This window comes from Botryllus schlosseri, chromosome 2, assembly GCF_051294905.1.
Source record: "Botryllus schlosseri isolate E-star chromosome 2, Bs_hap1, whole genome shotgun sequence".
In the NCBI taxonomy this organism is placed as follows: domain Eukaryota; kingdom Metazoa; phylum Chordata; class Ascidiacea; order Stolidobranchia; family Styelidae; genus Botryllus; species Botryllus schlosseri.
The window spans coordinates 834,223-858,450 of record NC_137237.1 but is presented as its reverse complement, the minus strand read 5'-3'; the positions used below and the strand labels follow the sequence as shown (position 1 = coordinate 858,450).

The 24,228-nt window shown below is 41.2% G+C and overlaps 2 protein-coding genes across 3 annotated transcripts; both read left to right on the top strand.

The window, feature by feature from the left end:
• Positions 1 to 311: 311 nt before the first annotated feature.
• On the top strand, positions 312 to 24,164 carry LOC145432875 (alpha-scruin-like). 2 transcript variants are annotated; one of them, XM_080309700.1, is made up of 12 exons: positions 312 to 635; positions 5,273 to 5,424; positions 5,793 to 5,889; positions 6,564 to 6,706; positions 7,160 to 7,301; positions 8,036 to 8,217; positions 10,080 to 10,210; positions 10,893 to 11,036; positions 11,654 to 11,784; positions 12,681 to 12,925; positions 15,478 to 15,701; positions 23,967 to 24,164. In XM_080309700.1, exons 1-12 carry the CDS (start codon positions 312 to 314, stop codon positions 24,125 to 24,127), a joined length of 2,076 nt encoding a protein of 691 aa, XP_080165826.1. In that variant the 3' UTR covers positions 24,128 to 24,164. The 2 variants fall into 2 exon arrangements, with proteins under 2 accessions (XP_080165826.1, XP_080165825.1); XM_080309699.1 differs by lacking the exon at positions 312 to 635 and adding an exon at positions 1,108 to 1,240 and having other exon boundaries at positions 5,129 to 5,424.
• LOC145432889 (spermatogenesis-associated protein 4-like) lies at positions 18,647 to 20,927 on the top strand. Its single transcript, XM_080309723.1, has one exon. It carries the CDS (start codon positions 18,889 to 18,891, stop codon positions 19,705 to 19,707), a length of 819 nt encoding a protein of 272 aa, XP_080165849.1. The 5' UTR covers positions 18,647 to 18,888; the 3' UTR covers positions 19,708 to 20,927.
• Positions 24,165 to 24,228: the final 64 nt, after the last annotated feature.

Sequence of the window (24,228 nt, the reverse complement as noted above, 5' to 3'; positions counted from 1 at the left end):
AAGACGAATTACGAAAAAGCGGACATTTGGGCATTCTTGGAGTACATTTTACATTTCTCGAGAAAAGAGGACAAATCCCCTTAAAGAGGATATGGTATCCTTAGCAAATAAACATTCACGAATTGATCAGAACTAGATTACCTACATTTCGATCTAATTAGTGAAATTAGACATCTAGAATTATATAGTTATCCAAGCCTGGCTTCAATTAAATCATGGATAATTCAATAGCGGCCAATTTACCGAGTAGTCTGTATCACCAAAGTCGATATTATCGCGTCACAATGGCAATACCCTAATATATATAGAAAATGTCTCGACAACTGCCAAAACAATCCACGATGACATGCCGAAGGGAAGCGTGCTCCCACTGGCGTAACTGCGACTCGATTAGTCAGCAGCACTGTACCAGAAGTTGGAAAAACTTGGTTCGCTTATGGCGGGCTCAGAAGCTTTGCGATTTGGTTTTCGTTGTGGAGGACGAGAAGTTTTTGTGTCACGGCATAGTGCCTGCTACCACGAGCGCGTTCATACGCAGAGTGTTTTTGAAAAAGATTGAAATGTCGGTTGCGAGTTCGATGCTGGAGGAGAAAGAGATTATCATCGATTTCATTGAAAAAGACATTTTTGCGCAGGCGAGTATAGCCTACGATGGACGGAGATGAGTCGGTCCAAATCCATATCCTACAATTAATTTGTTCTCGTGCACGAATTCAAGTATAAATCTGGTTAAGGCTGGAATTGGTTCAAAATTCTAACGAAAATGGAAAATGATTAGGTATTTAATGTCAAATCGCAAAAATCTGGTGATGCGAAATAGAAGTATTGAGAGAGAGAGAGAGAGAGACAAAACAATTGCGGATACAGTAACGAAGAACACTACCTTTTTCACAGTACTCAAGTAGTCTTGCAGTACGGTACTTACTGCAGTGTCTCAAATTTCCGCTACTACTACATTGCCATATTTTGCGACTATCATATTTTTTCGCAATCAACGTTTTTTCATGTTGAAGTATTGTGTTTTTTCAAGAAGAGAGGGAGAGGGAGACTTTCTTGCGTCTCGCTATTCACAATTTTTTTCAGCTAGAAGTATCGCTTTCGCCTATTTTTTCTTTCGCAAGAAAATAATGATCTTTTTTAGTAACCGAACTGGTTGCTATTAGGGGGCAATTTCGGCTCAAATATCGGCCGAGGGGGTCCACGAGAGGAAGAAGGTACAGCAAAAATCTAAATCTGCACTGTAAAAAATAAAAACCTCGATTTACCGCGAAATGTTTGGAAGCACGGTAGCCAGACATTTCGTGGTAATCTAACATTACCGTTGGTCAATGCAAATCCAACTTACACTGGTCCGGTAATCTCACTTTACACGACAGACTGTAATGTTACAGTCCCCTCCGGGTATATCCAATCTACATGTTCTCCTGTACATTTGAGACCGAGACCGCCTACCTACCTACCTACCTACCTACTTACATGCTGTCCCTGCAAATCAGGATACATACCAGCTTGTAAATTCACGTACACCCATACCTATCGCAAAGCAACCCGATGCTAAAATATCGCAAAATTTTCTTCACACTCCCAAAACGACATTGGAAGAAACTGTATATTCATTCTTGATATCACGATGAAGTGGTAATCGATGGAAAAGAATTGCTGCTGGAGGTCTAATTCTTCTTTAGGAGACATGCAGTAACACGAGCGGTCGCAAGAAAAGGTGAATTAATTCCACCACCGGCGAAACTTCCAATTGTTTCTTTTTATCTTCCTCATTCCTTCTGTGTAACTAGTATCTTGCAGTTCCACTAAAAAGAATTCATGAGTAAGTCGCTATATAAAGCAAAGTTCCTAACCTAGACATGACATTATAAAGACTACCAAGACAAATAGGCAAACAAAAATATATGGTAACATGTTTTGAAGTACCGGTACTGGTACATTGTGTGATGAAGGCTCCGCCTTGTACATGATATAGCAGAGATTCATGACTTACTTTATCAATGTATTGAAGCAAAAGGTTCCTCATCCTCACCAATTCCACTCTGGATATGAGGTGGCATGTGTGCCAAACAAATCCAGCAGTGGATGAAAACATCTCTATGCTATGGCCCGAAAATGACATAAACAAGCCAACAGTTTCAACTCCTCCGCGGCGGAGTATGTGGTGTCACAGGTCACTATATAAGTCGACTAGTATCCCAAAATAGAACAGAGAATGCGGAGAATGAAATATTTCAATCATGAAATCAAAGTGGTGTGCACATTGCACAGTCGCAGATATTCACGGTAACAAATACTATGTCGTACTGTACCTTTAACGATGCGTATCCCATTCAGCGTTCCTAGGAATCTTCCACGATCGTGTCCACTTTCTTCAAGCACAACAAGCTTCGCATCACCCTTTGCTCAAATCTCAATAATGGTCAGATAACGATACGACACTCGAACGATTTCGAAATAAGTCGTATTCATCCGCTGACATGCCACCAATAATATTTGCTGGCCACGTTATAATGTTTGACTTAGGTTATTTCTCTTTCATACAGAAACATTTATCAGTACATATAGTTCCTTTTTTTTCCGTCTAATTTCGTATAAATTGATATTTATCCCAAGTGTTGTTCACTACTTACTGTACTTACTAAACGAGACGCTCCTTGTGATGTCACAGTTGTGCGTTGGCTGTTTACTACGAATCTCAGAAAACCAGTAACGCGTAACGGTATCCTATTGTAACCTATTACAGGTCGCCTTGTCCGCCATTAGCAAATGGTCAACTGAGCATGCGGTGCTGATATTTCTAGTTTCCCGAACAATATTATACATCCTAAACTGATTTTCTAACTTATCAGCCGTATCCGTAACAACGAACGTAACCAGCGAGAACGGCCGTATAGCCATATAGCCTTATAATATAATATAATGGCTATGGTGTAACTACATCATAACACATCATCACTACACTGACCTATCGATCTCGCTTCCCATGACATGCCGCCCTATTTCTTGTCGCATTCTTTTTCTATACTATCTTCTTTACCTTCATTCAGTGTGCATGCCTCCTCTTTTACATCGCCTAGGCCAAGGTGGGTGTCAGATTCCATAGACTACTCCTTGTCGCTTCGACATCTTCCTTTCTTTTCATTGTATCGCATTTTTGTGGTGTATTGAACTGATAAAATTGCTAATAAACCAATGATGATGATGATGATTCATTTCCACGTATATATTGGCTGCAACGATTATGAAGCTAATCAATCTTCCCAATTGCCTGGTAAACTGCAGTTACGAGTAACTGTCAGTAATTTTGCGAAGAAATTCTGGTAACTTGACTTACAGCTAAACTAAGGTAATATTACATATCAAAATGTAAAATTACAAGCTACGCACAGTTATTGGCTGCGACCGGTAATTCGTTGTAAAATTGACAGAGATTTCCCAGTAAATCTACCAGATTTTTTACAGTGTGGTAGTTAAATAGTATATTCATATTGAAATGAACCCGAATATTTTCGGCTGACACTCGTCAGGGGTAATCGTCAGCAACTAGTAGAGAATTGGAAAGAACATTGTATATCAACAATCGTATCACAAAATATGACGTCACCAGCATGAAATTTCGAATGAGAGAGCGTTCAATGTACTATTTTTAGGTGATACACGAACTTTTTTTGTTGACAGAGTTTTGGTTGGTGTATTTTGATAAAAGTTGATTCCAAGGCACACAAATGGAATTGTGAACGGCCTCGACCTACGATTCGAAATCGGTCGTCTCGATAATTATTCGCACAAATCGGATTATCCAACAGATGTTTGCCGATGGCAGAATTAATTGCCTTTGATCGATCAGCATCAATCTTAAGTGGATGAGGGTGAGCTTTTCACATCGCGTGACGCACGTGTTCTGATAAATCTGGGGACATGTTGGTTTATGCAGTCCTGCAGACGTCTTGACGTTCTTCCCACGTAGCCACAATCACAGTGGCACCTATATTCGTACACTACATTACTTTGTTGAAGTGCAGGAAGCACGTCTTTGCGTGTTGAAGGGAGCAGTTGTGTTGTTGTAAAAATCACATTGGTTTTGACTGTATCGTAACATTTACCGACAGCAGAAATCAATTGTTTTTCAAAGCGGGTGGAAATGGGGCCAATCCAAGGTAGATGGATATAAACATCTTTTATTGTTCGTGCGGTGGGCTCTGCTCGTTTTTCTGCGTTGAATTGCGTTAATTTCCTCTCCATGCCGCGGCTGATGACGTGTTCAGGGTAACCGTTATCAAGTAAGATTTTTCGGATGTAGTCAAGTTCTAAACTCAGTTTGTTACCCGAACATATCATCAACGCTCAATGCACGAGTGTGCCTATGAGGTTAATTTTTCTGCGCCAAGGACTAAATGAATTCCAGCGAAGGTATTGGCCTGTGAATGTCGGTTTCCTGAAAACAGACGTTTCAAATTTGTTGGTATTGCGCTTTTCAACTAATACGTCCAGAAATGATAATGAGTTATTGCGTTCTTTTTCTATTGTGAATTGCAAGGCCGGGTGAAGCGAGTTTAAGCGAATGAGAAATTGGTCACACTCCGATTCATTCCTGAAAATGACAAATGTATCATCTACGTATCGGCGGTACAATAGTGGTTTGGCGGACTCACGCTGGGACAGAAGCTCGCCCTCGTAATACCCTACGAAAATGTTGGCCAAAATAGGTCCCAGGGGACTACCCATGGCTAAGCCGACTATTTGGCGAAACATGACCTCGTTGAAGCTAAATTCCACGCAGCAAGTTGCCGCTTGTAAAATTTCAACAAAGACGTTACGCGGGATTGATGGTGGCGGTAACTTACCACCGTACAGCGCGTTGGCACAAATATCAATAGTCTCATGCAGCGGAACGTTCGTAAAAAGACTAGAGATATCAAATGAGCTCAGAAACACGTCTGGATTCGGCAAATCCAGGTTTCGTATTTCACCAGCGAACGTGAACGAATCGCGAACACATTCCGTGCCGTACAATTCCCGAACCGGTTCCAAAATGTCAATAAGCCATTTTGCCAGCTGATGGTGAGCAGACCCGATCATGGAAAGTATAGGTCTCACTGGGACACTGTCTTCTGTCTGGTAGCAGCCCTAACCCTAACTCTATACCGGTATTTAGCTCTAAAGTCGCATGGAAATTAAACAATGATTAGAAATTTCCTGTCCAAGCCCTAATCCAAATTCAGCTTCAATATGATCATAAACCTTTTTCCTCATCTCTGATATTCAGGTATTAAATTTCATGTACACGGCCGAAGTCGACGTAACGACCACCAAATTAAAACGCTTATTTCGCGCCGGGGCCAAATTGGAAATGCAGGGTCTCGTCGACGCCATTATGCGAAACGTGTTGGATAAAGAACTGGAGAGAGACCGCAAACGGTAAGAGCGTGAATGACGTCGTCAGATCGTTCGAAGTACCGTAACTTAAGTACAAATACAAGTAGAAGTAAAAGTAGGCCTACCTATTTCTATAAAAAGTACAAATTTCAGGTTTTCAGACCAAGTTTTGCCTAAAAAACACAAGGCTATTGCGTGAAAGTAACTTAAAAGTAGTCTAAAGTCATAAAGAAATGCCAGTTGCGCATTAAAGGTTATTTCGCATCTTTCGACCATACCGATTTCATTGCTCTTACTGACAATGCTGTAGATTGATCACAACCAGCCCATCCCTACTTATCACCTACGTCGACAGCGGGGCAAGTTTCCGCGATCACGTATCTAGCATGATCCCTATATCTCCATCGCAGCGACAGCGTGAAGAAAAGTCGACCAAAGAATACGAAACCTCCCGGAGCTGCTAAACGAAGACCGGTTCCGGACGAATCGGATGACTCCGATGACGAGGTACCGAGTGTACAAATTCAAATTTTTACAAATTTCAACTCGTTCTCTATGCAATTGATAGGTTTCCTAGAATCGCTGCACATCAAATCTGGATCAATTCAAACCCGTATAAGCGAATTGATTAAAAAAGATTTTTTTTTTTTTCAAATTTCACTGCCCGGACGCAGTGAAATTGTTAGCTTTTTCTTTCCTATTAATGCGTCACAAATCTGGATCAATTCAAACCAGCAGAAGCGAAGTTTTGGGAATTGAAAATTGTGGATATGAAAAAATAGTTGGAGGGCTATTCTGTCATTTAGCTGTGCCGGAAAATTGTTTCTCGCCTCTCGGTATGTGTGAACGAGAAGTAATGTTTATCAATATGTCTCTATCATTATAATAACCATCGATCATGAGGTATTTGCCTTATACGTCAATTCTGTTGAAAGAACGAAATTTCATTAATAGAAAGTCATAGCAACATTGTGATTAACAATTTCACTAACGAAACAATACTAGCAAAACAGCACCACAATAACGCACGCATGCATTATGAAAAAGCTTAGAAATACAAATCATAACGTACTGACATTAAAGTCACTAATTTCTAGTTATTTATGTGGTCAAGAAGATTGTTTGAAATGTGAATTGAACAGCAGACGCGTCCGTCCATCGACCAATCTTTCTTGATTCAGGAATCTCCGTTTGGTCTCGAATTCGTTTCAGTGTGTGGCCTGATCGACGACCTGCGACTGCAAGGAGAAATGTCGACTCTCGGTTTAGCGCTAGGCTTCGCGGCCAGGAATATCGGACAAATTTGCAAGACGCGCGGTTTTTTGTGAGTTCTTTATACGAACACATGAATGCAAGCGTCTGGTACACGATTTCAATGACCCTGCTGCAGACTTGAACAAATATATCATTCTAGATGTGTTATTCGACTAATTCGAGCGTAATGTCGGTTATCTAATTCTACTCCGCTTGTAATGTTTCTATATTCTCATTTCAATTCTAATCGAATATCCTGTCTCCTGAAATTTCTACAGAACTATACAGTACGAAACGAGCTAAGCTCTGTGTACAGATATTTGCCCTTATGCTTTTGAGAATGAACCCTGATTTGATTTGCTATGAACTGAACTTGAAATCGGTTGTATTTCTTTCTGATTCAGATTTACATACAATTCGCAAGATTTTGCGAATTCAGCTATTCAAATTATGTTCTAATTCTAATTCTAAACTGTTAAGTTATGATTCTACTTTTTCTCAATTGTCAAATTCTGCGTTTCAGGCGAGCGTCCGTACACACCGTGGCCGCCTTGCTGGACGACGATCGTCTCAACATGGAAGAATTCCTCGTGTTTCAGGCTCTCACGAAATGGTTGGAAGCCGCCCAAATGCATCTCGTTCACGGACCGTACCTGCTCTCCAAGGTTGGTGTGACTAAGGGGTGGGCACGATGATTCGGGTACTCGAATGCGAATCGAGTATGAATTGTGATTACTCAATTCGGGTAATGAGCGGCAGTTTTTTTGAGAACTGAAACTATGCCCCGTTTTCAATGAGAATTGCAGTTTTGACCCTATTTTTTCAATGCAAAAGGCTTGAAATCTCAGTTGGTCGCAATGTTGCATCGCAGTATAAGAAACATGTTGGACAAAGCTATACGTCAGTGATATTTCTGTAAGTTGTGATCAATCCACAGCAGTGTCACAAAGTCAAATGAAATAGGCATGATTGAAAAATACTAAATTCTCTTATGTGGTGCAGTATACTGGCCTTACATTCTTTGTGCTGGTAGAAAAGGTACATCTTTGAACGGTCGAAATCTGTCATAATGTTAATACGTCATATTTTACAACGGTATACAAACTGCAACAACAGTATCCTGTATCCATACTCTACTCTAGCACACACTACGCTGCAGCTGCACAATACACATCGACTCCACTCCAACAACTCTACCCAGAATGCAGCACATAACTACTCAAACATCCCACTGGCGCCAACCTATATAGGGGGCGCAGGAGGGCTATACTACAAAACTACTCAAGCAGAATAAGTAGTCTAAAAACAATACCCCCCGAGTATTTGGTGCAAGTACTTCGTTGCTAACCACTTCTTCTAATTAGTAACTTCGGCAGCGAGATAACTCTGACATGTTCAGGTCCGGCTTCAACTGTTGACTCCGGAGGAGCTGACAGATCACGTAGAGTCTAAGGACTACTTGATGAGAAAGAAGAAGTCTAGAGTCATGATTTTGGAAGCGTTCCGATATCACTGCTTGAAGTCCTCGGACGAATCCGACAAGAGCTTGCTGAGGCAGCAAGAAAGAACCGGAAAATTCTCGTGAGTTATTCAGACTTGCAGTCAGACTTGGGCAACTAGATAATTCCAGCTATCCAATCAGAGCGAAATGCGATGATCGAATTTTTGCAATCTCTCTAAGCTCTCATTTAATTCTAATCTAATCTCTGGTTTTCCTGAAAATGCTACAGGAGAAATGCATAGCGCGAAACGCTGGGTGCCTGTAGTCTGTAGACAAGCTGCGTGTAGCCTAGGCATTTGCCATTCATGTGCTTATAACGGGGGGGGGCCAACCTTTTTGCTATTAACGGCCGTATTTCGATTACTCATGTAGCCTACGGCCACCTTCCAGGACATAGTCATAATGAACTAGCTGGACACCAAATATAGGCTTACCATACGTCCTCTTTTAAGAGGATTCGTCCTCTTTTTTGACTTTTTTGAAAGTGTCCTCGGAGGACGCCCTTTTGTCCTCTTTTTTGAGATTTTGTCCTCTTTTTTGAGATTTAGAGCAGATTTAGAGCAAATTGCGAGTGATATGCCGCATATCAGCACAGAAGTGAAGCTCCGACGGGTATTTCGGAGTGAAAAACGGTGATTTTAGCTCTGGGCGAAAAGATGACCTTTTTTTTTTTTTTTTAGTCAACCGATCACAAAGTGGGAACAATTAACCGGTTTTTGAGAATTTCACTCCGGTTTTGCAAATTGCAAATTTCTGAAAAAGTGTCCTCTTTTTTGATTTCCAAAATATGGTAAGCCTACCAAATACCCATGTTGAATTGTCCATGTCCATTTTCGATGAGCTCGGGACTAATCAATATATTCATATCGGCTTTCTATATCGCACCGAAATGGATCGCGCATGGAATTTTTTTTCAGATTCACGAATCTATCAAACATTTATCCTTTCTCAGCTCATGTGATCTGATTCCCCGGGAAAGTTGATTAGAGTTTTTTTTTCGAAAATTTAAGGGGAGTCATAAATGATGATGCATCTTCGGGTGGGCCAATTTTTATTTGTCACTTTGATGCATGCTGTTATTTCTTGACCTCCCATCAGGATTGACGGTATGGTGGAAAGATATTGGAATCACCCAAACGTACCGGAAACAATTTTTTCGTGAGTAGGACACGATTCCAAGTTGGTGTTTCTGTACGTGGCGCATCATTTCCTCTGCTTTTCTCGTCTGTAATGTGGGGTTCAGATTGCAAAGGGCGCTACTGTATTGAAATTGAAAACTGAAGTCGCCTTGAATCGCGCGCAGCTCGAAGAAACTTTCAGGATTAATTAAAATTTGTCAAGAATTCGTAAGCCAATTAGTAAAATCAAATTGCATGTCGACGGCCGCAAACACATACTAATTAAATTAGGCTACGTATCGACGGCCGCACAAATTTCCTTCTACGGCCACAGGTTGGCCACCTCCGGCTTATAAGAATGAACTGTGATTGGATATGAATTAAACTTAATTTTTGTTGTATATCTTTCTAATCCAGAATTTAATTCAATTTCCGAATTTTTGTGATTTTAGTAATTCTAATTCTATTCTAATTCGGGGAAAAAACTGTGTACGGTAGGTATAATGTAACTATGATCTAATTTGTATATGCTATATATAGCTATATATAATTCTAATTCTAGTCTATTATGGAGAAACATGCGCATATGCAGCTATTATTTTAATTCTGATGTAATTCGGAAAAACATGTGCAGCTATAATTCTAATTATATTAGAATTTGGCAAAACGATTTAGCTATATTTCTAATTCTAGTACAATTTGGAAAAATGCGTATCTACCATTCTATTTTCGATCTAATTTGGAAATGCTGATAATTTTCTAGTTGTCTCTCTCTATTTTGAAGTCAGCAAAATCGCAAACTCAGTGAAATACTTTACGTTCAGAAAGTTGGACTCGGACGGAGAAGATTGGACGATAGAAGGCGACGGGAAGCTGATCAGAGAAGACAGAATGGCAACATACTGTCCGATCAAGCCTTGTTCTTGTTGTCCAAACTACATCATTGCTTCTGGAGGTCGGTTTCTCATCCACCGTGATTCAGTTTAGCTTGTAAACTATGTAATCGATTTAAAACAGGGTGGCAAACCCGTGGCCCATGGGTCACATGTGGCCCGCACGCAGTAATTTTCGGAATCAGCCTACTTATATTATCACAAAATGAATTGTGAACTTGCAAGGTCTATCAGAACTTTAATCACCCTGACCGCGAAATGTGGGATTGATGACTATGCTAGTTCCGACGCATTAACAAAGCCAATGTGGAGAAAGGGGCCATCCCCCACACTTTCGGAAATCTTTGCCAATTGACTGAAAATACAGCATTTCGCAGTATTTGGATTTAGCTTAAATTTTGTTCGCGCTTGGCGCGATTATGTCCTTCGATATTTATTACTTTTAGCAACCCTTGCGAAAAATTTTTCTACGCGCACTACCTGCTCAAGTGTTTATGGTTTTGGACTACTTCTACTTGACAGTTTAATGTTTTTAGAATAACTAGGCCTGGAATAATTAGTTTATTCTTAATTGTAAATTCCTATCCTATGAAATATAGAACTATATATATCTGCTTTGACCACCTCTGTGTACTATTCATATAGGATTTCAATATGAATACATTATTATATCTTCTGACATATTCATATAATACATATCTACTTGTATCACTTATATACATTATATATCACAACACATCTCAGGAATCGACGTGAAAGACGCAGCTCCGTCGGAAGGCCTTTACAAATACGAGGAGAGAGATAACCGCTGGACAAGGTTCGCAAAGCAACAGCATCCCAGAAATCACCACGCGGCAGTATACTGTAAAGGTTATCTCTACGTCCTCGGTGAGAGATCTGCTACCTCCTTTAGCAGCGAACCAGTTATTCGCCCTTCGCATTTGTCATTTTTTACCACAGCAGCTGCGACTCGTGATTCAGTCGCATATAAACAAAATTTCAATTCAGTCCTATATTCATTTGCAGACATGTATAATTCTGATTAGACTAATTAGAGCGAAAAGTCGGTAATCTAATTGTAATCAAATTTGTGAAAGCTTTCTATGTTCTCATTTTTATTCTAATCTAAATGTTGGATTTCTTGAAAACATTGCAGGAGAACTGTAGGCTGCAGTGCGAAATGAGTCAATCTGGGTGTACATGTACAGACATTTGCCATTCTCTTATGAGAATTAACTCTGATATGATACGAATACGAACTGAACTTGATTTTCGCTGCATTTCATTTCTGATCCGAAATTTAATTCAATTTCCAGGTTTTTGCGATTTCGGTAATCCTAATTCTAATCTAATTTGAAAATATGTAGTTATCAATATCATTCCAACTATCTAATCTAATTCGGAGACGCTGAAGATTTCGAGTTGTCCAACTCGCTTTCTAAGTTCGGCAGCACATTGATTCAACTGTCCTGGGGAGGTGTGTTCAATTTGAATTTCATTTCCAGGTGGATCAGACCCTACCTTGACTGGGAAAGGATCCGAGGTGTGTCCCGTGGCAACTTGCTATCGACTCGGACTCGAATCGCTGACTTGGACTAAAATCGACCCGATGTCAACCCCACGGATGTCTATGCAGGTCTCCCGTGTTACCCTAAACCTAACCCTGAACTTTCTTGGTTAGATAACGGTTTTCGGAAATTATTAGGGATACTGATCAGTTTGATCCCGGTTGGTTTGCCGGTATTAAACACAAGTTTGACACTTGAAGCAGAGGTTCCCAACTTTGGGGACCATGATCCTTTTTCAGCGAGCAATACTTCTATTATAACAACAAAAAATTCAAATTCAATAAAAACACTAGTGCCAGCAGCAATAAGCTACTCTTGGATCTTGACCTTACTTTTTTCGTTTTACTTGTAGATTTGTTAATCTTAGACTAATGTTTTCAAATTTGCGCGATGGCTACGGATGCCAAAAATTTGTTACGTAGTTTGAGAGTATTAGGCACAAATACAAAGGTGTCCAGTAACCAAATACTTCTACTTTTTCGGAGTACTCAATTGGATTTTGCCTACTTGCACTAATTACTCAAATGGTTCTGTTTTTAAACCTTCGACCAACTAAATTTTGAAACTACTGGAGTACTTTTAGGCCTTTCATTTTCTACTTCCACTTGACGTAGTTTTGGCGCGTAATTGCAAATCGCTACTTATACTTGTAACTGATTAGAATTTACGTCATTCACTTGAATATCAACCGCGGGTGGTAATTAACGAATAACGTTTACTCCTCCAAGTAGGCCTACTCCAAGTATATTTGCCGGCTTACTCTACTTCAAAGTTTTCACTTTTCAGGCAAGACTAGTCCTAGAATACGTATTTTATTCCTTAGAATTCAATACATGTGCCCCAACTTCTACTTGAGTAGCCTACCACCGATGGCTACTCTGACCACCTCTACACAAACATGGCACTTTGAAGATAGTTGTGGGCCAATGATTGGTCCAATATCTTCTTCCGAGGTCATTTTCAGGCAGTCTACTTGAACGGATACATCTACGCCATCGGTGGCCAGGATCATAAGCAAAGAATACTGAGAGACATCGAACGATACTCTGTCACTGATTGCGTGTGGGAGTATGCAGGAGCATTGTCAAGCGTACGAGCGGGAACGGCTGTATGTGTTCACAAACAGAAAATTTGGATCGCTGGAGGATACTCTCACAAAAGAGCCGAGGTTTCAGACGTAGTGGAAGAATTTGATGATGAGTTCGAAAGGTTGGTTCGTCTCGGGTTGATAGCTTCACACACACCTCCGCAATCGTTGTATAGAGGGATAGAGCAGTGCTTCTCAATATTATTTGGTTTGAACCCTTGGAGTTGCTGGATGGACTGTATTTATTTAGAAATACAAGCAATTACTACTAAATAAATACAGTCCATCCTCAAGATTACCGGACCACGACTGACCTATCGATCTCGCTTCCCATGACATGCCGCCCTATTTCTTGTCGCATTCTTCTTCTATACTATCTTCTTTACTATCATTCAGTGTGCATTCTGTGCATGCCTCCTCTTTACATCGCCTAGGCCAGGGCCGGCCAACCCATGGCCCGCGGGCCACATGTGGCCCGCGAGAAGGTTTTTAGTGGCCCGCGAGGTAATTTCCGAAATTAGTAATATTATCAAAAATGGATTGCACACATTGTGAACTTGCAAAGCCAACCAAAAATTTGATTAGTCTGGTCGCAACACTTGAGATGTGATGACTAAAATATCAGTTCCGACGCATTGGCAGATCCATTATCCAGTCACATTTTGGTAGATCTTCGTACACTACAATAAAGCAGAAAAATTTGCGATAGATTTCTCAAAAGGAAAACGTTTCTACACGCTTCGCGCAACATGTTGTCAGTCGATTTCTTGCTTTCAATATTGTTACCCTTTTGCGAAAATGAAAGAACGCCTAATGTATCAGATTGAGTCCAACTATATTCGCGAATACGAAACAAAGTGTCGTTCAACATATGCGACCTTACGTTTGCGCTCGCAGAAAGACCGTCGACTGTAAAACCTAGGCACAAAATGATTGACTCGTTTTGGTCGAAGCTTTCGATATCGATATGTCCAGGCGCCGAATAGTCCATTCCTTGCAAACTGAGCCCAGTGATATACAGCAGGCCCGCAATATAGTCAAGTGACAATATTATTGATCTATGAACTTCGACGAATTTTCGCGCCTCTTGCTGCTAGTGGCCCGTACAATAGTTCGTCAATCAAATGTGGCCCTTTGGCTAAAAAGGTTGGTCACCCCTGGCCTAGGCCAAGGTGGGTGTCAGATTCCATAGACTACTCCTTGTCGCTTCGACATCTTCCTGTCTTTTCATTGTATCGCATTTTTGTGGTGTATTGAACTGATAAAATTGCTAATAAACCAATGATGATGATGATGAATGAACCCTTGGAGTTGCTGTGACGAGCTCATGAACCCCTGTACCTCATTCAGTGCTCACTCACTGCATGAATATACCCGCTCAAGATTGATGCGGAACAATCAAAGGCCATAAATTCTGCAATTGGCAAACACTTGTTGGATAATCCCGCCTGTGCGAAAAATTATCGAGACGACAGATTTCGCATACTGGGAAAGGGTCGCTCACACTTTCATTTGTGTGCCTTGGAGTCGACTTTTATCAAAATACACCAGCCAAGGCTGTGTCAACAAAAAGAGTTCGTGTATCATCTAAAAATAGTACATTGAACGCTCTCGTATTCGACATTTCGTGCTGGTGACGTCATATTTTGTGTTACGATTGTTGATATACGCTGTTCTTTCGAATTCTCTACTAGTTGCTGACGATTACCCCTGACGAGTGTCAGCCGAAAATATTCGGGTTCATTGCAATATGAATATACTATTCAATTGTATATTGAAGTTCTGTACCTCAAAGAAGCTGTTCATATAATTGTGAACGATGCTTCATGGGGGCGAAATCGATCAAAAAAAATGACCGACTCCTACTGCAGTATCAAAGCTCAATAGTCGATTCGTACGCGCCAAGTTTACCGGCATACATGTACTGTAGAGTGTAGAGTACACACAATCAGGGATTTCTAGAACCTCGGGATGGGACACGAAGCGCGTGGAAGTTCTAGAAATCCCTGCACACAACATATCAGAGTATACTACTTATCATCACAATTAAAAATGGTTGATGGCCTTTTTGGCTCACAGGCTTTCCTATCTATAACGACGAGTGGCTTCAATTGGCAATATAATATGAATAAATATCCATCCGGAAAATGAGCGTTCAGGAAATTCACTGAATCTGGCAGAATCGAGTCGGGCTCGGGGACATCAAGAGAATGTGTAGCCAATGTAGTCATTGTGGTAAATCCTAAGATCCGGGATTCTTGGACTCTGCAATTAGCAGCCAATTGGGCGACTCTAGAAAATTATACTTTTTAGATAGGATCATCTTCTTCTTAAAGGCTGAATTGATATATTTACGGATTGACCATAAATCCAGGATACTCGGCTTTTTGACCTCGACCCTGCGATTTTGGGCCTGTTTTGGAGCCCATGAAACTAGTCCACAGACTCCAGTTTAAGAACCCCCAGTGTGATGAGTTTGTGATGAACCCTTGTATACCAGTTCGTACTGGTGCATCCAATGCACATGGGAACCTATCGGGCCCGCCGGTTGAAGGGCATTGGTATAGAGCGCTTTTACCCGCGTCTCATGGTTCAAGAAGGGCCTGTCATTTGGACTCGAGAATTACCATTTCGGCCAGTTTCTTTGACTAACAGTCTATATTTCTTGTTATAGCTGGCAAGACATGTGCCCTTTGCGATTCCCGAGGTGTTTTGCAAGTTTGGCCGACTGTCTCGGAGGATTGTATATAGTCGGTGGAGCATGGTTGGATTCCGGCATCGACTGTGGAAACTTCAGCAGTGTATTTGACGTGGACAAATTCAATGATCTTAGTAACGTGTGGGAAGGAGTTACTGCGTTGCGCGTCGGTCGGCATGACTGCGGTTGCGCGGTTCTTGGTAGGTTACAGTGAGTAAGATTATAGGGCCGTATAATGGGGCCTATAACTCGTGTTTTAAAGTCTAATTGTCATATAATAGGGGGCGTTCAAAAGTGTTACCGGTGCGCTTCGTGTTGCAAATACGCAGTAGAAGAGGTGTCAGATAGGCCTATTCTTTGGCATGCAATGAAATCTATCGTATAACTAAATGCTATCAATACATGTACCTGGATGATGAATGATGACGAATGTGAACCAGCCGTCCGCGGTCGTTGATCTGGATCGAGAGACTTTGCAGATTTGATGGCGAAATTGCAACGAATGCTGGCATGATAATACAGACACCACCTAAACCAGGCCAGAGCAACAATGACCGCAGAAATAGTTGAGAAGCGTATACACAAGCACACTACTTTCTACTTTGTATTCGTACACATTGCCCGTCGGCCATCTTGACACTAGAAGCATAAGCCCTTATAAAGGCTCTGCTGGAGGCCCGAAGCCACTATGGCTCCACTCCACAGCAATGCGGTTACAAATGCCCCAAAATTTGAAACGTTCTATAGCTGGAAATCGACCGCTCATGGGTCGTCTATTCCACACGCGCACCCACCTCGTCACCATATTTACGAGGTGGCGGCCACCTCGTACGAAATGCTCAAACGCCCAAGTTGTTTGTGACCAGTAATTAGTAATCAGGCGAATCGACGCGACCTCCTCAGAGACGTCTTCGTTATTTATACGCGCGTGTACCATGCGCGTAGCCAGGGGGTTCGAATCCCCCTGTTTGAAACGCGAAACCCCGTCATTTTGAAATGACCATTTCAAAATCCAATATTCAGTAATTCAGTAATTCTGTTATCATTGTTCCGTGCGGCGAATTTGCGAGAGGCAAGTTTTCAATCAGTGCGAACAGTCTGTGATGATTGATATCCGCTGAGATGGTCGCGAAATTAGGTCAGTCATTGCAGTGTGCGTGGCAATCGTCGCCAACCTGATTTATCGCATCTCGAACAAGCCTGATTCCGCTGGCTTGAACAATCGCATCTGCAATAGGCCCAGTTCAAACTATATCATCGCTTGTCTGCGCAATCGCATCTGCATTGGCGGCTTCTGCCTGGTGTGCACGATCTGATCATTGTATTATATTGTCATTGTATTGATGATTATACGGCATTCTCGTATGATAACCTTGTCGACGAGTCCGGAAGTGTTGGAAGCGACTCCCTGATCTGTCGTGAACAATTAAATACGCGCGCTTATCAATGCGTCCTACGTCTTATGTAGCGTTGGCGACGATTTGCGCAAGTCAAAATGTACATTTGGAATATGTGTTACAATGACGCCGATTTCGGGTGGTTCAAACCTTTCCTGTTTTATAACTCAAGCCTTGTCACAGCTTTTGATGGTTATGTTCAAGTATTAGCGGAAATCGATTACGCATGTACGCAGTACGCACATGTTTGCGGACATTCGATATCATTCAGTTTCGCGAAGTCACACTTCCACAATCGCTAATCAGCATACACTTAACGGCATTTTATCCAAGCTATCGCCATCGGAAAGTAGGAGCCAAGGCTTGGTAGGCCCGAGACGCGGTAGTTGGGCTAGCGATATCTTTCGTACTAGGTCTATCGCAGATGCGATTGTGTAGGCCACTAATGATCACGTCGGCACCAAGCCAATGCAGATGCGATTTTGTAAGCCAATGATGATACCGCGCGCACCGGGCCTATTGCAGATGCGATTACTTAAGCCAGGGGAATTAGGCTTGTAGGTGACGCAATAAATCAGGCTACCAACAATTGCCGAGCGCGGGGCAATGAATGACCTAATTTCGCAATTATCTCAGCGGGAGATCGTATCGCGTTACATTGTACAGTGCAATGCGTACGGACGAATCTCACTTATTGTCGACACTCCTTTCGTTAATTGGCCGCGCGTAACTGTGATAAACTGATAATACGACTGAATTGCAACCGGGTATTACCGTCAGAGCGCTCATTTGAAAAGGGCGGGGTTTCGCGTTTAAGCAGGGAATTCGCGCTTCCAAAGGAGGGGCTTTCGACCCCCGAAACCCCCTGGCTTCGCGCCTGGATGTACTCCAAAAATGCTTAGCGAACGTAAATCGGGAAATGCACCAATGCCGCCAAAATCCCTGTTTTAATCTGCAAACAATTGCCGCGATGCGAGCTTCTCAATGCGAAGTCAGAAACCTCACGATTAGCACGATTAGCTGCGCGATTTCACGTTTGTAATCATCATTATTGTCGGTTTGAAACCTCATATTCGAGAGTTGTCGTGTGTTACTTGCGAACTTGCCAGCCCAGTGCGTGGTGTATTTCGTTACTCACACGACGCATTGCACGTTGATATTATTGATGCAACTTCAAATTCTCAATGACGTCCATTCTGATTTTTGTTCGATGCATTCCGCCTGATGGAATGCATCGTATACATCGTCGGACGAATGATCGTACCGTTTTAAGATTCCACTTAATAACTTGACTGCATGGTTTGATAATAATGAGTGCAGAGTCGATATTAAAACGTAACATAAAACGGAAATGGTTAACGCTGATCAATCAATCAATCAGTGACTTTGCACGTACACCAGCGGCATGTAGGAAAGTGCGTTTTAGTGCGACGATGACGTCATCGACACCGAACAATTATGACGTCACAAGACTTCGCCGCCTCGTAAAAAAATAAAAGTTGGCGCCTATGGCTGGAATCATAGGAAAACAACACTGGATCAACTTTATATATTTGCCTGGTTTACCATGGAACGGTAAGACACCAGATTTGAAAAATATTTTAATGGGAAATTCAATCAGTCGATACTGAACCAATACCTCTTGTTGGGTCGTTAACGAACGAACGATTCAAAGCTGGATTTTTTGTCATCGTCGGTTTCGGTGTTACCATCGTAGCTGTCTGCAAATGGTCTCTTTTGGCATTCCTGATGTGAAAACCGATATGTCGATGAAAAATTGTCGATAGAATTGTGGATGGATTGCGGGCACACAGTTTACAGAGTAGTCCTTTTTTATGGTAATATTCGTATAAAGTAATATTGTGATCTCCGCGATTATATCGTCAAGGTTCAGATGCCGTTGCCCTGGTTACGAGATTGAGTGAAATCTGCCCCCTTTGTGTAGCATGCGAGGTCCGAGGTTAAGGTATTAACAGTAGATAACGTTAGGATGCCTAGGACGGATAATGGAGTCACACGGCAAAGTCTTCCCCGGGAAGTATTAAAATGGCTTCAGAGTTTAGACCTGTCTTACCCTGTGAAAAATGCCAGACGCGATTTGGCGAACGGGTTCTTGGTGGCGGAGATTTTTTCGTGGTACTTTCCTCAAGACATACAAATGCACTCTTTCGATAACGGAATATCTTTGCCCACGAAACTCGGAAATTGGTCGCAGTTGGAGCGATTTTTCGTGAGGAAGAGTCTCGGTATTCCGAAGGAAATGACAGACGGCACTATACACTGCAAAGTCGGAGCTGCAGAGATCTTGATTCAAACGATTTACTCACTACTGACCAATCGGATTATACAAACTTTAGGCACAGAGCCCGAAATCGATTTCACTGATGAAAATTACCAGCTACGACTACCAATTCATGCACGCGCCACTGCATCACACTCCGTCAAAAATAATTTGAAAATAACTGAATTTATGACCGAACCTAACATCATCACAACCCAAGAAAAGGCCCACACGATTATAGCAAAGCATTTAAAGAGGAGAGGTCTTGAAAGACTAGAAAATCCAAGACGTTTCAACATAAAGCCGACTTTGGGAGAATTAGCAACCCGTAACTGCCCTCCAGATGACATGAAATCAAAATCAACCGGAAATTCCATAAAGCAAGTTAATCCGGTACAACACGACATTCGAACTGAGCCGGGACGTAGAGATTACAGCTACAGAGAAATACACGTACGTCAAGCGCTCGAGAAGCCTCCATCGCAACAAGCTTCGAAACCTTTGAACTCTGCGCTATCTGTTGCGTGAAGTCTATTCAATTGCACTTGTCATAAAATGCAATTGAATAATATATTCATATTGAAATGTGTTGAGATATTTTCGGCTGACATTCGTCAGGGTTAATCCTCGGCAACTAATAGAGGACGATTACCCCTAACGAGTGTCAGCCGAGAATATTCGGATGTATTTCAATATTTATATATTATTCAATTGTATAATGAAGTTTTATACCTCCAAGTGTACCTCATAACATATATTCAGTTCCAGTTAATTCATCGGTTTTGGCATTTTTCGTGCCTGTTATATTTTTCTGACAGTGTATTGTGTATTACATTTACATTTCCACGGTTTCCATGCGCTTCTGTAATGCTCACTTTCTCGTTTGTATTAGCAATTCTGTTGATAATAGCAAGAATTACAGTACATTTGGGTAATAATTACTTGTCGTTAGAACTGGGCACAATGATTTGAGTACTCTAATCCGAGTCAAGAAGTAAATTAAGTGATTCGAGTCGGGCAGCGAGAGATGATTTTTTCGAGTACTGTTATTACACTCCCCTTTCCACTAAAATGTTTGTTAGCAACAAGAATTAGCCTAGGCCTATAGTTTATGCGCTTTTTTGCGATGAGGAAACCTCAATTGGTTGTATCACCTCTTCCAGGACATGTAGTACAAAGTTATGCACATTACTGGATATGACATATCTGTAGAGACGTGATCTAGCATTATTTTCTTCATGGTCACAAAAATTGCACTTATTTGAACTGTCCACATCAGCCATACTGTTATGACATCAAAATGAGTGTCGCCCAAAGCTAGGGTTAGCATGCGTTCTCCTTTTTGGCGATTCGCCCGCCTTTACACGTTTTAGAGCTAATATAGTGGACAGATTATAGTGAGTAGGCCTATGGGCATAAATACGAAATTTGAGGTACAAACGCGACGACCTTATTCTTTTTTTTAGTCAACCGACTACGAAGTGGAATGATTGAGAAATTTTTCAGGATTTTCCACCGGTATTCTAAGTTTGAAAATTTTGACAAAGTGTCCACTTTCCCGATTCCAAAATATGGCAACCCTACCAAAGCCCAATATTCGATTCAGAATCGAATCACTCGGAAACTCAATTACGCCCAGCTTTACTTGTGATTCACTAGTGATCTGAAGTATCTGTATTAGATATAACGCTAAAGAGTCTTCCAATCTTTCGTAACTCGCAAACTTATTTTGTTTTGTCATAGCATAACTATCATGTTAACAACCGCCTACAAATTATGTCATAAATTGTCTGGTGTTCTGCGAGGAAGGATAATTCTGTCTACGACAGACGTCAGATTATGTTCTTCTATATTCGTGGAGTCATCAAGTTGTTCAGGATTTAAAACACCAAGATTATCCAGAGCAATATTCGCTAGAAGTTTTAGCGGTATATTTCATTCTAAGGATACACACAAGGATTCTTCGTTGCTGCTCCAATTGAATATCTGCAATCCTCAACTCATTTCTGCTTACACGTCATCAAAAGCCAGCCACTCTAATAGCAGTGAAGGTTCAATACCTATTGGCAAGACTGATAAATCAGATTCCTACGCCTTGGCGTTCACATGCACAGTGTGTGAGAAACGAAGCGGGAAACACATATCGAAAAAAGCCTACCACAAAGGCGTGGTTCTGGTTCGTTGCGATGGCTGCGAAAACCATCACATCATCGCAGACAATCTGGGCTGGTTCTCGGACTTGAAGGGCAAAAAGAATATTGAGGAGATTTTAGCGGAACGAGGCGAAAAAGTGACAAAAATAGGAAGTGACATCGTAATTGAGCCGAAAGACAGTAGTTAGTCCGATCGATGATTTTTTATCCGGCACGATCCAAATACAAGAGACTTCAAGGTATCTGTTGTTATTTTTACGGCAGATTTGGTCGAAGTAGGCAGCGTTGCCATTGCTACTCGACTAGGAATTAAAGTAACGCCGCAATCTTTTACTTTTTAAAATCAAAATTGTCTAGAAAACTGTTCAGTAGTGCTGTAGTAGAAAGTAGTTTGAAAAGCTTTTATGTGTGAAACTGTCATGACAACTTCCAGTGTTGGGATGACTCGAGTCGTGACTTGACTCGAGTCAGACTCGAGTAACCTTTTTCGTATGACTTGACTTGACTCGAGTCACTTTGCAAAAATGACTTGACTTGACTTGACTCGACGCCTTAGAAATGCGGATTGACTCGTGACTCGGAGCAAAATTCACGAGTCAATTTCAAGTCATAAAGTAAACGGTGTCGATTAAATCACCCTATATTATGTATGTTTTGGTTGTTAGAGATACGCCGGTGTCACTTACGAGAGCAATCAGTCTTCAATAATTATAAGTTTCACAGATCATCCATCGTTACATCACAAATAAATTGACCGCTTACGAAACCATCACACCTACTTTGTCGTAGTATCAGTAGATTTATCTAATCGCATCGTATCTCTGTTTCTTGGGCAGCTTAGTGCTTACATTGCGCATGCGCAGTGCTCACCTTTACCAACACTCTTGTATGATTTAAATCGAACGAATATAGTTTATGCCTTTATATTCTCACAGAGGTGTAGGTGGGTAGTGCCTATTGTACCATATCAATTTGTTCAACTTCTCAAGGCTTCGTATTCGATCCTTTATATTGGCTGATAAAATCAGACTGTAGCATGTAGCTATGCAGTTACTCACGTATTTTATTATCAGTTCTACGTGTGCGCGAGCGATGCATTTTTGCATGAATATTTAACTTTATAATCGTCATTTGATTCAAGATAAATGGCCAATTAATCTATCCTTCACACAGTTAGCAAAATGTAATGACTTTGGGTCATCACATATACTTCGAAAATTCAATTTGACTCGAATCGTGACTTGACTCGTGACTTGACTTGACTCGACTTGACTCGAGTCACCTCCAAAAAACGGGTGAATTGACTTGACTCGAGTCACCTTTGAAAATCGATTGATTTGACTTGACTCGAGTCAAAATGTGCAATGACTCGTGACTCGAAGGTAGTGACTTGATCCCAACACTGATGGGCCTTGGATCAGACTTGGACAACTAGATATTCTAGTTTTTTAATTAGACTAAATATAGCAATGCTGATAATGTAATTTGTGACATGTTTCCATGCTGTCTTTTTTGTTCTAATCGGTAATGTCATTTTAGGTTTTCCTGAAAATGCCACAGAATTGTAAAATACAAAACAAGCCAAGCTTGTGCAGACATTTTCCGAGTTTTTGTGAATACATTAATTCTAACGCTGATCTAATTTGCAAAGCATCTTCGCCGAAAAATGTAAATTAGACGTGGAAATAGCTCAAAAACATAACCGCTTGAAAAAGTATTGAAAGTAATTGAAACCTGCTCGAGTAGCCTACAATGTAAAAGTAGAAGTACGTCGTAACTGACCGCCAGGTTTGTAACCAAGTCTGAAGGTTCAAAGTCAATTTGACTTCTATCATTCCAACTCGAGTCATTTTCAATTCACCACCAAGTCAAGACCGGGTCCAAGTTACGGAGCAATGGGTAGTCGGGTCGAGTCCAAGTCATAGTGTTAGCTGTTCATTATCGAGTTCAAGGTAGGCTCAACTCACTTTTTTGAGTGATATCCAAGGCCCCACTTTCACAATATACTCATTTTTCTTACTCTAAACATGTTTATTCAAACAGATAAAACAGTTTCTTGGCCTATTTTCCAATGCCGGCCCATACAAGACTCCAATAAGTCAGGGTTACCAAACGTCCTCCTTTAGGAGGATTTGTCCTGCATTTTGAGGTTTTTGAAAATGTACTCCGAGGATGCCTAAACGTCCTCCTTTTTGAGATTTTGTCCTCTTTTTTGAGAATTTTGGTGAAATATAGGGCAAAATTTGACTGAGATACCGTACAGTAAATCAGCAGTGAAGTAACGATCCGGCGGGAGCTTAGTCAACTAACTGATAGTGCGTACGAAAAACTACTGCTGAGCGAGAAAGTTGACCTTTTTTTAGTCGACCGACCACGAAGTGGGGAAAATTTACCATATTTTCAAGATTTTCCTCCGGTATTATAAGTTCAAAAATTTTGAAAAAGTATCCTCCTTTCCGGGTTCCAAAATATGGTGACCCTACAATAAGACATATGGCTTGGTTGAGTCATGTGCAAAGACTCGAGTACAAGTCGAGTCCATACGTCATTGACTCGAATCGAGTCATATTTCCACTTTTAACAAAATGACTCAAGTCAAGTCCTTCAACCCTGCTGACTGCCTCTGTTTGACAGGGCCTCGGATTTATATCGTTGGCGGCAAGCATTGTGACGATGGCTCCATAAACAGCTTGGACAGCGTCGAGTGCTTTGACGTGGAAAAGTCAGACTGGATCGAAGGGGTCAACTCGCTGCCGATACCGTTGCTTGGGACTGCCGTTACGTTTACGACTTGATGCAATAAACGATGGTTATTGTTCTTTGTAACAATCATACCTGTGTCCAGACTTGCACAATTCAATAATCCTGGGAATCTAATTTGAAGAGCTTCTTCTAA